General features: G+C 34.9%; 1 protein-coding gene across 1 annotated transcript in view; it reads left to right on the top strand.

Moving 5' to 3' along the window:
* The window catches only part of LOC115881181 (cell growth regulator with RING finger domain protein 1-like), an 82,891-nt gene that overhangs the window by 18,653 nt on the left and 47,596 nt on the right, over positions 1 to 16,642 (top strand). The window contains exon 2 of the mRNA XM_030898576.1: positions 10,756 to 10,910. Coding sequence (XP_030754436.1) covers positions 10,756 to 10,910 — 155 coding nt within the window. The remainder of the gene's footprint in view (positions 1 to 10,755; positions 10,911 to 16,642) is intronic.

Here is a 16,642-nt window from a genome sequence, read left to right as displayed (position 1 = left end):
GTTAAATAAAATATAAACTTTGTGGGAGCATTATGTACCATTTTGTAACTGCTTTAAAATTTAAGAAAATACCATTCAGTAGTTTGCAATCTGACATACATTTTAATTCAGCAATTTCTATAAACCTGTTATAGGTCTTTCACCATTCAGAAGCCTTTAAAGTCTATCTCCTATAATGAATGACGTAGGTACGAAATAGCTTCTATACCGGGTGTTTTTCTAAAGTGCTACTAACAGGGCATTGTGAATTGAATAGACATGTAAAGCTAATACGATTGACAGACGAAGTCACGTGCAGATTTTGTCAATCTAAAGAAGAAACGACAGAAACACATTTTATGTCAGATCGCCAGTCTGCTAAATGTACTGTTCATTGTATTAGGCATATAAGTCATTGACAAAGAGAAGGAGGGTTTAGTCTCCAAATTATTAGACTTTTTGAAAAAGGTAGGACTGGAGAATGTAATCTAGAGATCAGAAGAGAACCACTCTATATCAAAAAATCTAATTTAATGTATACAGGATGGCGCACCTCATTCGCCTCGGTTGATTATACGAAAACGGAAAGATGTAGAAACAAAATATTTTGTGGGCATATGTGGGAAGGCAATGTGCATAATTTAAAATTATTTTGAAATCTACAGGGTGTGCCAGAACTAAGATCCATACCAAAGTTATATATTTTTTCTTATGGAACATCCGGTATTTTATTTCATTTTTGGATTCTTGGATATAAAATAAGGCATTTATTATAAGGGTTTAATATGTTTATAAGCAGGGGTGGATGGGCCATATGGGAAAACGGTGAGCCGGTGGAAAGTTGGGCCGGTGGGCCGGTCTCGATCAGAGCTCAAAAAAAGATTGGATTAGCGAAAATTAAATGGTTAATCTTTTAACTAAAGTGACATAAGATCCTTAGTGACTCCATAACTAACTAATCAGTTTGCATCAGTATAATCGTCAGTTGATTTTAAACATAAACACCAATTTGTAAAATAACTATTATAAAATGTCTTTCTCTGGGACACTTATAAATTTTAATAGTCATCTGTTGTTTGTTCGGTTTGAAAATTTTTATTATACAAGGTGTGTCTATAAGTGCAAATATATTCGCATAGACACCGCAATGATTCATTCGTTCGGGAAGAATCGAGTCCCACTGGAATGGACGAGTACATACGAGAACATTCGAAAACCTTCTCTACGCACCTAACGATCTATGGACAATTCTAGAGTTCTTTACCTGCCGGTATAAAAGCCGGCGGCCGTGGAATACAGGGGGCAGTTATAAATATACCAGTGCAGTTGACGCGCTAAAATTCAAAATAAATTCTTAGTTATAAATCGTTTGTAAATAGTTCTATAAGTCTTTTATCGTTATTGTTTTTGTTAATTAGTGTTAAATAAATAGTGTTTAAATAAATTGTGACTTTCTATCCACACGGAACCGACGAAAAACGTAACAATTGGTGTCAGGTGTGGCGTGTGTGATAGACTAGAAAAATAAAAAAGACTAACAATGGCTCCGAAGAAATTGTTGAAAGACTTGAAAGTGTCGAACTGAAATCCATATTGGAGAGAGAGTGCGAGACAGATGGAAAGAAAAGCATTTTGCAAACTAGACTGAGAGACGTTTTGAGGGAGGAAGGCGAGGATCCGGACACATTTTGCTTTGAGTTCGAAGGTGACCTTGACTCGTGCCTACAAAAATTAGAAGCTAAAATGACGGAAAACTCTCAAAAATTAGAAGACAGTTTGAAAGATAAAATTATGGAAAATTCCCAGGATTTAATTAATATTTTAGAGGATAAAATCATAGAAAATTCTAAAGATCTACAAGCCAGTTTCAATGACAAAATACTTAATTTAGAAGAAAGTTTAAACAATAAGATTATAGAAAATTCTACGGAACTACAAGACAAAATAACGGAGATTGAGGAAGATGTAAATAGAAAAATCGAAATTTTAAAACAAGAAATAGAAAAGGCCAATTCACCAAAATGTCAAGAAACATCGGAGGCACCGAAACTAGTCGAAAATAAGTATATCTCAAAGTCAGTTATTAAGCCTCCACAGTTTGACGGAAAAACCGCTTGGGCCAATTATTTTTGCCAGTTTGAGGCCGCTGCGAGAGCGAACGGATGGACAATCGCTGAAAAAGGCTACCGCTTTGACTGTCGCACTGCGAGAAGATGCGACTGATATCCTGCAGACATTGTACCATCGGAACAGGGAGATTATCAGCAATTGGTACGACATTTAGAAATGAGGTACGGCCAAGCTCATTTGGAACATGTCTATCATTCCCAGCTAAAAAATCGCATTCAAAAGTCAAATGAGTCTCTGCAGGAGTTTGAAGCCGACGTAGCCCGCCTCGTTCGCCTTGCGTACCCTGCTATGCCCGAAAATGTTATGGAGCGCTTAAAAGTACAGGCTTTTATTGATGGTTTATGTGACAACGAGACAAGGCAAACACTTCTTTTAGCTCATCCAACGCATTTGGGAGATGCCCTAGCACGTGCCCTGGAATTTGAGGCCGCGAAAGAATGCTCTAGGTCTCTAGGATTTGTACGGGCTGTTGAGGAGAGTTCCGACGATTCCAAAGTGGAAAGGATTGTGCGGAAAGTACTGGATCAGTATATGAGTAAGAAGGGGGGACCGATTCGCTGTTGGAATTGCGGACAGATGGGAAATCGTTGCAAAGAAGAGAAAGAAGTGAAAGTCTTAAGGACGACTGTGGTTGGTGGTAGTTGGCAAACCGAAGATCTTGCAAATGATCAAATCAGTGATCCAGAGTTGGGCTTGGTGATTAACTGGAAAAACGCGGACCAGAGACCAACGTGGGAAGAAGTTTGCAGATATTCGCCGAACGTAAAGTCGTACTGGGCCCAGTGGAATTCCTTGGTAATAGATAACGGACTACTTCGCCGTGTGATCGAGAGACCGGAGGGACAACAAGAAGAGAAGGCAGATCGTCATTCCAAAGAAGAGGGTCCCAGAAGTCTTGGAGGAAGTTCACAATGGAACCAGCGGAGACATCTTGGTGTTACCAAGACACTTGGCAAGCTGCGTGAACGGTTCTACTGGGTGAACTGCAAAGAAGATGTGAGGGCCTGGTGTAAGAAATGTGACATTTGCGCAGCCATTAATGGGCCACAAAAGCGTGGTAAAGCCCCTATGCGCCAGTACAATGTTGGTAGTCCCTTCGAACGAATAGCGATCGACGTGGCTGGTCCTTTCCCGGAGACGAACGATGGCAACAAATACATTGTGGTAGTAATGGATTACTTCAGCAAATGGGTCGAGGCCTACGCGTTGCCAAATCAAGAAGCGTCCACGATTGCTGATGCCCTTGTTAAAGAATGGATCTGCAGGTTTGGTGTTCCCATGGAGCTTCATTCAGATCAGGGAAGAAACTTTGAGTCCAATCTGTTCCAAGGCGTCTGTGAAGTCCTGAACATCCGCAAGACCAGGACGACTGCTCTACATCCACAATCCGATGGGATGGTTGAACGCATGAACAGAACTATCAACCGTTATCTGGCCAAAGTAGTCTCTGACCACCAAAGAGACTGGGACAAATTTCTTCACCTGTTCCTGTTGGCCTACCGTTCATCCGTCCAAGAATCTACAGGGCAAACTCCAGCCAGCATCGTTATGGGACGGGAAGTGCGCCTACCCTGTGATCTGAAATTTGGTTGCCGACCGGGAGAAGAAGTCGCCGGAGAAGATTATGTCCACACACTACGTCAAAGGATGGACGACATTCATCAGAGAGTCCGCCTAAATATTCAAAGTGCTAGTGACCGAATGAAGGAACACTACGACATTCAAGCTGAGCATGGAGGATACCAACCAGGGAAGTTGGTGTGGCTATATAACCCGCAGAGACGTCGTGGGTTATCTCCGAAGCTACAATCCTCGTGGGAAGGGCCATACGAAGTCATGGATAGAATTAATGACGTCGTATACCGTATCAGAAAATTGCCAAAAGGAAAACCGAGGGTAGTCCATTTCAACCGTTTGAGCCCCTACCAAGGCGAAATAGAAGATCGTGCTGGGACCGTGAGAACCTGCAGCTTTGATCCCCCTGATTCGGAGATGTCCTTTGACGATTTCATGGCCCGATACAACAGCAGTGAGAAGGCTCGCTATGGTGTAACCAAAGAAGATCAACGAGACCTCTTTTCCGTGCCTCCTGATTATTCGCTCGCTCATTGTGTGGCTCGAGATTTGCGGATGTCCAGAGGAATCGCTGCGACGTTCAATGAGAAGTTTGGGCGTGTCGGAGAACTACGCCGACAGGATCCAGAGGTTGGAAGCGTCTTGAGGCTAACCGACAATGCACATGGTCAAGCAAGGCACATCTTCTACCTGGTCACCAAGGAATGGTCCCCGAGTAAGCCGACTTATCTCAATCTATGGAAGACCCTGATTGAACTGAGAGAAGCCCTGCTAAACAACAACATTGCACGATTAGCCATTCCGAAGCTGGCGTGTGGACTCGATGGTTTGAGTTGGCGTACAATCCGGAACATGATTGAAGTCTTGTTCAGATTTACGGGAATCGAGATCCTCGTTTGCTGCTACAACCCAAAGCTGAGATCGGGAGAGAAAACTGTAGACTGCTATTTCTACCAGACTTCGCAATGTACCAGGGGCCAGCTTTGCAAATACCTTCATTCACCGTATACATCTCGGGACGAGCATGTACCTAAGAAGGGGCAGTGTTGCGGGCCGGTGTGGACTCGACCTAACCTCACAATATGGCCCGCCCTCGGATGACCTTAACATCGCATAGACACCGCAATGATTCATTCGTTCGAGAAGAATCGAGTCCCACTGGAATGGACGAGTACATACGAGAACATTCGAAAACCTTCTCTACGCACCTAACGATCTATGGACAATTCTAGAGTTCTTTACCTGCCGGTATAAAAGCCGGCGGCCGTGGAATACAGGGGGCAGTTATAAATATACCAGTGCAGTTGACGCGCTAAAATTCAAAATAAATTCTTAGTTATAAATCGTTTGTAAATAGTTCTATAAGTCTTTTATCGTTATTGTTTTTGTTAATTAGTGTTAAATAAATAGTGTTTAAATAAATTGTGACTTTCTATCCACACGGAACCGACGAAAAACGTAACACTCTTTATCGATTTTCAAATTAGTCCAATCGAGTTATTAAAGTTTGGAAAAAATATATTTATTTTTAAAAAAATTTGAGCCACCTCAATTTTTCTGTATTTGCATCTCTTTTAGTGCCGTAATATCAGAGATTAAGAAACTATACCGTGGGAAAATTTACGGTGAAGAGGAAGTTCTAAAAAGTTTTCTAAAATATACAGGAAAATTTAAAAGAAAATGCTCGATTTTTAACATTTTTTTTTGTAAAAAACCTCATAGACGTGTTCCTGGGGTCGAAATATACCACCCCCGAAAATATTTGCACTTATTTAAGACTCACCCTGTATAGTTTTACCCACTATTCTTTTATTAATAAGTAATAAATATGACTGACTGGCAGCAAAAAAAAAGAATGAATAGCATTAGGTAAATTTAAATAGTCTCGATCTAAATGTATACTAAGAATACGGTAGGGCAGATTGACAACTGGGAGCCTCGATGCAATATTTTTCGAGCTCCCCTTTGTGAAAAGGTACACGAATTTGACGCGAAGTCTGCGGTTGGCGGAGAAAAGATATCTATGTTTGGCTTGAATTGGGGACGGAGCCAAGTCAAGTCTGAGAACAAGCCAAGTCTGAGAACTAAAAGCCAAGTCTAAATTGTTGTTTAAAATGTTGCTAAAATGAATTTGCTAAAAATTGCTGAGACAGCAGAGAAGAGTTAAATAAGGTTTAAACTAGATTAGATAATAAAATATTAATATGTCTCGAAAATCCAAATCTTCTTATTTGAATCCACTGCCCAGGTATTGCCTAGGTTTTTTTCGCGCATTATCATACAAGATGCCAAATATAGAAAAGTATAGAGGAAAAGTTTCGTGATAAGAACTATATAATAACCATTTTTTAGGTTATTATATAGTTAGGCTGCAGTTTTAATGGCGACCGCGGTTCATTCAGTTAAAAACACGTGTACACAAGGAGGCTGCAGCTGTAGCAGAAAAGAGAATTTCTTTCTACAATGTGTAAGAAAGTATATACCCGAAAAGCTAAAAGTAATGTGTTTCACAGAGGATTGGGTCAGGTGAATTGTATGAATCAGGAAGTCTTAAATTTTCTCAAAATCGTAGCCTATTCAAGATCAAATTACCATTATCGAGCATGGAAATAAAGTAGTAGAACCCTGTAAAACTGAGCCCTTTTGTAGTAAAAATTCAGATGTCTGACCCAATATTGGTCTTTACGAAAATTTTGATCAAGACAGTTTAATTTTTTTTAAACCGGATGCAAAAGAGCTTTTTCGCACCAGCGAAAAACACCCTTACTTATATATTAATAAATAAAATATATTTCTTCGTTTTTATTTTTGTGGATTTGGGCCGGTTGCCTGTTTTTCCCGGGCCGGTTTCCACTTCCCCGTCCACCCCTGTTTATAAGCTTTGGTTTTTGAGATATTTAAAGATATTTAAATATGCTTGCTATAATAAAAAAGTTTGTCAACACCTTGTACATTACTTTGCAGAATTAATTCTGGTGCTTACTTTCAAGCCAGAGAAATAAACTTTACTAAAACGATGGATACTTTAAGTAAGGCGGAAGGAATGGATGTTGCTAGTTATTTTATTTTCTGAGGACAATTGCTTGGTTGGCCTGAAGGGTTTATGATCAGATATCCAAACAGGAATTTTTTTGACCAGCGTTCCTTTGAGAAACTACTTTTCGTATTTCGCACAGCTGATGGTGTGCGAATACTTACTTAAAATAAATACTTATAAAAATAAACTATTGGAGATAGAGAGTCGGTTAAATGGGGAAAGAATTGCAGTTTTGTGGGGTCATAAATATGCGCCTCTCAGATTTTTGAAAAAGTTCGCTTGGGCTTACCTGAAAGGCTTACTTGATATTTCGAAAAAAAAACAAATTTTTGCTATTTTAAAAATCGTGTCTAATTCCGTTATAATCTATTTTAGAGAAAAACTTTTCAGATCAAAGTTGTAGATAATCACATCCTTAATGAGATTGTGTCCTCCGTTTTTTTCTAAAGCCTGTCATTTTTGACATATGAGTCATATGACACAAACATATGTTTTTTTAAATGGAAACCATAGTTGACCATGACTTCATAAAAAGCGCCATTTTTTAAGCTTTTCAGCGATATAAGCTATAATACGTTTATTTTCGAAAAATTACTGAGTTATAGCCCATTCTTATCTTTCTTGGCTAATTTCACTTAGTTGGCATGTTATTTTATTCTGTTATGATTTATAACTTATAAAAAGACAGAATATTTTATTAAACGGTTCTTTACAATTTACCTTACACAAAATAAAACTTAAAAAACTAATATCACTACATATACTTTAAGTTAAATTATTTTAGCAAATGTTCAAAAACCACCATCTAATCGTTTTGAGTGCATAAAATGCATCTTTTTAAAACTGAATTACAAGCTTTTTCCACAGAACGGCCGGTCGATTTTAATAAACTTCTCCTCTCCTAATTCATGCTTGCATGATGCCTCTCTTAATTGGTAAGTTCTTTTGTAAACCTTGTTAGCCATACAGCATAAAAAAATCTAAAATGGATTGGTCAGGTGATCGAGGAGGCCTATGCAATTAGTCCACCTCTTCCTATCCCTGACTTTGCATAATTATGATATAAATAACTTTTAACATTTCTTTCATTATGAGGGGGAGTGTCATAATGAAAGCAATGTTGGAACAAGGTTGGAACCACTCTATTGATGCGCGAGTATCTAAATTTAACTTTTCTAAAAAAACGTAAGTAACGTTAACCGGTCAACGTATCCTCGAAAATGTATGGCCAAGAAAAGTTGAACCAATAATCCTACACGCTTTTCTTCATTTGAAAAATTCATATTTACAATTTTTGTTTATTTTAATTTACAAAGTTTGGATGTGACAGTTTCACATTACTGAGAGCAACGACGATTGAACTTGTTCCCATGGCTAACTAAGTGAAATTGTTTAAAAATGATAAGAATTGGCTATAACTCAGTAATTGTTCGAAAGAAACATATTATAGCTTATATCACTGAAAAGCTTAAAAAATAGCGCTTTTTTGAACTCATGGCCAACTATGGTTCCCATTTAAAAAAAACATATGTTTGTGTCATATGTCAAAAATGACAGGCTTTAGAAAAAAACGGTGGACACAGTCTCATTAAGGATGTGATTATCTACAACTTTTATTTGAAAACTTTTTGTCTAATATAGATTATAATGGAATTAGGGACAATTTTTGAAATAGCCAAAATTTGTTTTTTTCGAAATATCTAGTAAGCCATAAACTTTTTCAGAAATCTGAAAGGCGCATGTTTGTGACCCCACAAAACTGCAATTCTTTCCCCATTTAATCGACACTCTATCTCCAGTAGTTTCCGAGATACCCATAGAGAACATTGTAGGAAACTCACCCTGTATATATAAATGGATAAATTTGAAAGCTTTAAGGTACAGTCGGTGTGGTTTAGAAAACGATAAAAATAAGCATTACATTATTATTATCAGGTTTATTTTGAACTTATTAATTAACATTATTTCTTTTTTAATCCGTTTACTAAAACACCGGTGTCGATATCAAAACCGGTATCGAGATGCACACCGGTGTCAAGACCAACACCGGTGTGGAGATGAACACCTGTGTAGAGATGACTACCGGTGTTGTAGATGAACACGGGTATCGAAATGAACACCGCTGTCGGTGTCGACACCGGAACACCGGAGAGCCTATATTTGGCCACCGGTGTCATCCCAACACCGGTGTTAAAACGGTGTTCCGGTTTTTGGAACAGGCCTACCCGGGTCCGTAGGGTTGACCGCGAGGAAAATTTATTTATGTATAATTACATTATTATTTTGAAAATCTAAAAATACTATCAGATAGTCCTAATAAAGTGGCTATGAGAATGTGCAATTAATTTTTGATTTTCAAAAAAGTAACGACAGGAAAAAATTAAATTAATTTTAAAAAAAATCAGTTTTTCCAAAGAACTCAGCAATCCTTGAAATTTTAAAAACTTTTTTGATTACATCTTGGTGAACACCCCAAAGCGCAACTTTGCCCCAATTTAACCGTGTTCGTATCTTACGGTTACCGAGATACCAATGCTCGTACCTCGAATTTGTAGCACCCTGTATAAGTTAATAGATAAAAAAATTATTACAACACATTTCGTTAAAAAGGAAGAAATTGAGGTAAGTTGCAGACTTTATAAGAGTTTATTACTCCAAACAAATTAACTTAAAAAAACAGATTATAAATCGAAACCAAAACATGGCTTCAATAAAGTTACAGAATGTTTTGAGTTTGCAGGACATTTTACCCCATGCTTAAAGAATGATCAGCTTTACTTCGAAAATCTAAAATAAAAACTACACTTTGTGTAGTTTTTTTGCATGTAAAATTTGACTTTTTCTAGTACAAGAAGATCAAGAAGAAACTTAGTTCCTTCTTGAATATTTTTTATAGTTAAGGACACACCTTTTTTAAGAAAAGTTAGGTATTAGAAATTTATATTGAGTTCTCTGGAAAATATATTATATCTCTATTTTGTTTTAAGTAATTTGCATACGTATGTAAGTTGGATGAACATAAAATAGTGTTATCTGGGAATCTATTTTTTCTCGATTTCTGGACACACGATTTTAGGTTTTAGTTTATGCCCTCTATAATAATTAATAAAATAATCGACATTTTTATGAATCAACAGCACGATCACCAAAGTTAAGCAGCAATATGCGTGGTTGTTATTGGAAGAGGTGGCCGCTTGAAGAAAACCCTTTTTTTTATTTTTAGCTCTATTAATTTGTGTTGTCAAACAAAATTTGCGAATCTGAATGCTGATTACGAGCAACGCATTAATACATTTCGCGATATCGTCTGGTGTTTATAAGAGGTGTTAAGGCAGTTAAAATTTAGAATCACGGATGCTATTTACCAGACGAATTTGCGATATCGTATGCTGTTTACGCGGTACCGTTCGGCTTAGAACCGAATCGCGATCATGGACGTCGTTTACAAATATGCCACCCGGTATATAAAATTAAAAAAATATTCTCGGTAGGAAAAGGTCAATCTGTGTATACGGTGTTATTTCTTTTTAGTTTAATTAATAATGTCTGGAATGAAGTGAATTTAGGCAGATATATTTTTATAAAAAATCCTGTATAATAACTGACTGACTGAAATACCATTACTGGGTTTCAGATTGAATAATTTTAATAGATATAATAATTAATGTTAAGAAATATAAAAATTATTATAGTTAAAAATAAATTACTATAATTAGTTAAAAAAATAAAATAGTAAAATTAAAATTTCTTAAAAAATATATATTAACATAAAATGTAATTGTAAAATAAACTAATGTTTTTTTAAGTAACTATTATTATCCAAATTATTATTAAATTTGGAAAAAAAATATAGAACTGTGATTTGTAATTAACTATAATATTATGGATAGGTTATAAATAAAAATTTGTAAAATAAAATTGTATAAAAAATTAATTAACATTGTATGGAAATTTTTGATCGGATCATTATAATTAAGTTATGATAATTAGAATAATTTTTCACTCTAATTTCGTTTTTTTTATTTTTTCTTCAGAAATATTGTCGTACTCCGAGTCCATGGAGAAGAATTCGTATTTCCTACGTCACTGCATCATCAGATGCAACCTAGGATACCGCAAATGAATATGATGAAGGTTCATATACCTTTCACGTTTAAATTACTGGAAACTTCCAGGTCTTCTTATTCTGGTAAGTTTAATATTATTAAAACTGTTCTTTATACTATACATGACCTGTAATATGTTTTAAGAACTAGTAGTTGCTTTAAGGCTATAAACTAGAACAATATACCGGGTGCGTCTCAGAAGTGGCTCACTACTATATTTTTTTATTTTTTTAGATAATCTTATTCAAATCGGAATATCGATTCTTAACCCTCAACTGGTGTGGTGGGGTCTAGCGGACCCAAAGCGGACCCCAAGCAGTATTTAAACCTCTGTAAAATGTTTACGCTTGAGTTAGGGTCATTTACCTTTAAGTTAGGATACCAATATGCAACTGTTAAAAGCGCACTTGATTTTATCAAGTATTGTTCCTACCAGCGGGGACTAAAGTTTCATAGGGGTCTGTGTGGCACCACCACGCCAAGAATGTTTCATTATTAGGATGGTGGGTAGTCTAAAAAGTGTGCCTCACTGGGACGCTAATTTTGAGTAAGCATTAATTGAGTGGTTTGATGAACTTAAAGAGACTTAAGTGAGATGAAGACTTAAGTGAAAGAGACTTAAGTGAGATTTTCTCCGAAGAGTAACCATAACTCCGATTCTGAATCTCTTATACTTAGAAGAGAGAAAATTGAATAAGCAATACCAAAAAAGATAGATATGTGGTATATGTCAACCATAGATAAATAATGTCAACCATATGTCAACGAAGAAATGGCAAAAAACAAAAAACTCGTGAATCAAATGTGCACGATCCATGTGCGGCAACTGTAGATCCTATATTAGTATGGACTGTATTTGAAAAAGTTATGTACATTCAAGGTTCGCAGTTTTCTTTAAAATAATTTATGGGGGTTTATTACTTTAGCTTCACATTTCAGTTGTTTGTACTTTTAATAATACGGAAAAATCATAAAATAAAAATGTTTTTAAAAATAATTCCTAAAAAATGCATTTTACGTTATTTTTGTGTCCATTCTTATTAATTTGTTGAAAATTAATAAAATTGTTTGTTCACAAGTTTGAATATATTGTATACAGTGTTAAAATAACAAGCTTTTTATAATCCCTTCATCATGTATTTTTAACTGCAAAAAAATTGGGGTACATTGGACGCCATAAGCGGTACAAAATTCCACCACTCCGGTTGAGGGTTAAAATATCTTGTGTTCAAAAATGTGTTCATTTTTTTTTGATGCCCTCTAACGGACAGACGAAGCACTTTTGTATATAGAGGTAAATTATATACAATGAACTTATTTTCACTCGTAGTAGTTCTATGTCCACGGAATATTGGGACACCTTGTATATTCTGTTACATTGTATGATTAGATAAATAAACCTTTTGAAAAAAACTGCAACTGAACGGAAAGTTTGATGAAGGTTCGCACATTCTCTTCGTTTTTTCGAAACGTTTTATTTACCATCCTCGACCCATATTTTATATGCAAAATACCGATAATGGATCTTTTTTTATTCTATTTCACATTATTTGTCTTGGAAATAATAATAATTATTGTTCGTAAAATAAAGGGATATAGAAAATAAATATGACAGTAAATGATCATATTTTTTCGAATATATGTAAATCAAAGAAGCGAATAATCAAAATTTAAAATAAAAAAAACATACAAAAATAAATGACATAAATATTACGGCTGCTCTTTGACAATTGACAGATTTGTTAAATTGACGTCAAGCATAACACAGCCACTTTCTTTTATAACGAGATCTATATACAGGGTGTAGATACTGATAGATCTCGATAAAAAAAAACATATTATATATATTTCTCTTTCCCGTTTTTCAAGTTAACTCCAATATAGCGGAGAATGATATATTTTAAATATATTTTACTATAATATATTTTAAATATATTTAAAATATATTTTACTTGTAATATATTTTTTATATTATGATATTTATTTATAATATACATATTTTAAATATATTTTACTTCGAAAATTTCCAAAAGAACAAAAAAAAAAGAATCGCTATTACATTACATGTATTTTAACTGTTTTGAAGCGTCATAACTTTTTATCCGTACCTGTATAAAACTATCGAGGAAAAAAATATACATCTCTGTGACTTTTCACGCAAAAAATATCTCTTTCTCAAGATATTTAGAATGGAAATAGTCAATACATGTCATTATTGACGAAAAATAAACACGTTGAGTAGATAGTTATTTCAGGTTATTTCACTGAAAAATAATAAATTTGGGAAATTTTTATTTTTTTTTAATTAATGATCAATTTTTCTGCAAAAAATGATGATAAAACAGTTTCTATTAAACTTTTGGCACAAAAATATTTCAAATTTATGATTTCAGTCTAATAACTATTTAGTCAACATATGTTTAATTTATGTCAATAATGAAAGGTATTGATAATTTCGATTCTCCAAATATTTTGAAAACTGTTACTTGTAGAGATTTTTACCAGGAGACCTTTTTTACGTAAAAAACGTCGTAAATGTATATTTTTTACTCAGTAGTTTTATACAGGTTCGGACGAAAAATTATTACTTTTCAAATCAATTAAAAAGTGTGTAGGTGGCGCCCTCTACTAGTAGGAGTCATATTGACATCAAAATCAAATTTTTCATGTCAAAAAACTCTCAGACACCAATTTTCATTCAAATATTGACGTTACTTCAGAAATTATTTCGAAAAAATTGAAATAAAACTGAAACTTCTACACCCTGTATCTCCGAAACTAAGCATTTTAGGACATACAATTGACGAACTTTTTTACTTATTTTTATCTGCAGAATATGCTGCCGAAGTTTCCGGAATTCAGTTCGGACCACCCTGTATTATGAAGATATTATGATTTTTAACAAAAAAATTCCAAAAATGTTTTTAAAAAATTTCAAATTTTCCAAAAAAAATATTTTCGCGAAAAAAAAAACCTCATAGACGAGTTTCTGGGGTCGACCAAATTATAAAACTCAAATTAAATGAAAATAAGCTTAAATTATTTAAACTTGGTACATTTGTTCATAAATTCGAAGATATTTTGTGGGAGATCACTCAGTCACCTTGACCTGCTTACTAAATGTAACTGTTCTTATGTAACCTCTGAGAATGAACGTACAAAAGAAAAAAAGAAGTCAAAGAACTGTAAGCATCGAACTTGTCGTTTGCTTAACATTAATTTGTTGTTTGTTTTATTTTTCATCAGTATACCTATATTAGTTTCTATTTTGTTTAGGTAATAATATTGCATTGTTTGAATTTTTCCAAAGTGCCTATTGTATTAATTATTACACCTATAGGTATAAGTGTAATTAGTTTTGTCGTTGACAATTTTCTGTTTTCAACATTTTATTCGAAATTGTCATTGAATGTTTCAACAGAATTAGGTACTTATATGCGAGGTGTCTGAAGTAAAAATAATGACGTATAATTAGTTAATTTACTTTTTGATATATTTAAAATACTTCATTTTTTATATTTATTTGCCAAAACATTTTTCTATGTAATACATATAATCGATTTTTAAATTTTGTTAAACTAGGTATATACCTATTTTTATGAATTAATTTATGTCATTTTAAAACTTGTATATACATAATTAAGTCATTATTATATATTATTTTTATATCATTAATTATTTATTAAATTTCACAACTTCGCATGTTTGTGCCAATCAATATCTATGCAAGAAATACCCGATTTACCTACTTATATCATGAAATATGAAATTATTTTACTATGGCGCAACTTGAAATAAATGCTATTACACTTAAAGTTTCAAAACAGTCTTTTTTTAATAGTATATTAGTAGATTAGTGTCACTTATCACTTAATATAATAAAGTATTCCTACTCTGGGTGCCAGCACACAAAGGGATGGAAGACAATGTAAAAACAAATTATCTAGCTAGAAAAGGAGCGAAGACTCCACTAACTGGACCAGACCCGTTCTGCTTCCCAAGTGGAAACCAATTTAAAGCGGAACTCAAGAACCTGGAACACTCCGTCCGTAATCTGCAATGGGAATCCCCCAAATGTCATAAGTGTCATAAAAAAAAAGAAACCAATACATTCAGCAATATTATACTAAATAATAAAATAACATATTTAATCTTCAATAATTGCTAATAAACATTATAGAAACTTCAAAATAAGAACACTAAGAGATAGCATCACTACTTATTTAGAAGACTTTGATTTCGACCGCTAGAAGTTATCAAAAGTCTTTCGCACGTAACAAAAATTAGTTTTTAATTATTATTACCGAGTCCCGAAAGTACCGAAAGAACCGGGAATTAATAATTTCGAGTCCCGGTTCTTTGATGTCTCAAAAGAACCTGGAATTCCCGGTACTTTCGGTACCGAGATTTCCCTGTTCTAAAGCCTAATGACACCCGAAGAAATTTCTTAGAACTTAGGATCGTGAAAAATCAAAGGTTTTCCTTGATGAAAGTAAGAACCATCTTCCACGACGCGTGGCACAAGATCGCCATGCGGTATTTAACAGGACACTGTCTCCTCAACGAACATTTCAGTAGATTGAGGCACAACGGCGAATGCAGATTCTTTGGAGAAAATGGGAAAACTCCTCATCAGTGACTTCGCCGAGACGACAACCATTCCTGCCATAAACTTTGGTACGACTGATATCGGCGATGGAGAACAAACCTCTATAAAACTGTCTCATATACTGGCTTTTGTCAAAGCCGTAAGACTATATGATGAGTTATAGCTCAAGAAAGGGAGCACAATAGATCTGTAGGATCGTGGTGATTAACCCCCCTCCTATACATTCTACATATACAGGTATGGTGAGGGGTGGCTTTTAATATTCTAAAGGGAGCCCACCATCGTCTTTAGAATATCATCTAAGAGGATATTAAAAAGAAATGACGACAGGACGCAACCCTGCCTCATCCCATTCCGAATGTTGATGGATTCACTTCGTTAACCCTTATGCAAGACTACACATTGACCCTCACAATAGAGCGCCTTAGTGATTCTTACAATTTTGTTCGGAATACCAGCTCTGCTGAGGGCTGGCCAAAGAGATTGGTGCTTTAGGCTATCAAACGCACGCTCAAAATCAACAAATGTCAGGTATAAAGGTGAACTCCATTCCAATGATTGTTTCATGACTATACGGATACTATGTAATGCCTCTCCAGTTTTAACATTCTGACAGAGGCCTTCTTTGGAATTTTAATTATGAGGCCATCCTTCCAGGCGTTAATAATGTTCTTAGAGGTCCATGAAGACTCTAGAAGAGGATGAAGTAGGTCAGTGAGCAGGCTGACTTTAATTTGGAATACTTCTGAAAGTAAATCGTCGGGGCCAGAGGCCTTACCTTTCTTTAACGATCTAACGGCGTCTTTTTTTATTTACCGTTTTTAAAGCATATTGAACACCCGAGTTATTTCACTTTTGAAATTTAATCTTGAAAAATAATGCTTATTTTGAGAACCGGCGCCGGCGCCGGCGGCTCTTGGCTTACTGAACGCCCTGTTAAGTGGACAATAAAATATACACTTAACTTGATTGAAAATACTTCGTAATTTCGGATTTAGTTCAAAGTAACTGTAAAAATGAAATAGTGTGTGTGTGTTTAATGTAAGTACGGTGCGTTTTTCTAGAATCAATAATGTTAGCTCATATAATTAAAATTAATTTTCTTAATATATTGTGTAGAAAATTATGATTACTGTGATAAACAGATAAGTATGCAGAATATGGCTACCGTTGGAGGTTGCAATTAGAGATGAGCAGAACTGCGAT

This window comes from Sitophilus oryzae, unplaced genomic scaffold (genome assembly GCF_002938485.1).
Source record: "Sitophilus oryzae breed Bouriz unplaced genomic scaffold, Soryzae_2.0 scaffold_1701_pilon_pilon, whole genome shotgun sequence".
NCBI lineage: Eukaryota > Metazoa > Arthropoda > Insecta > Coleoptera > Curculionidae > Sitophilus > Sitophilus oryzae.
This window is presented reverse-complemented; position numbering and strand designations above follow the sequence as displayed.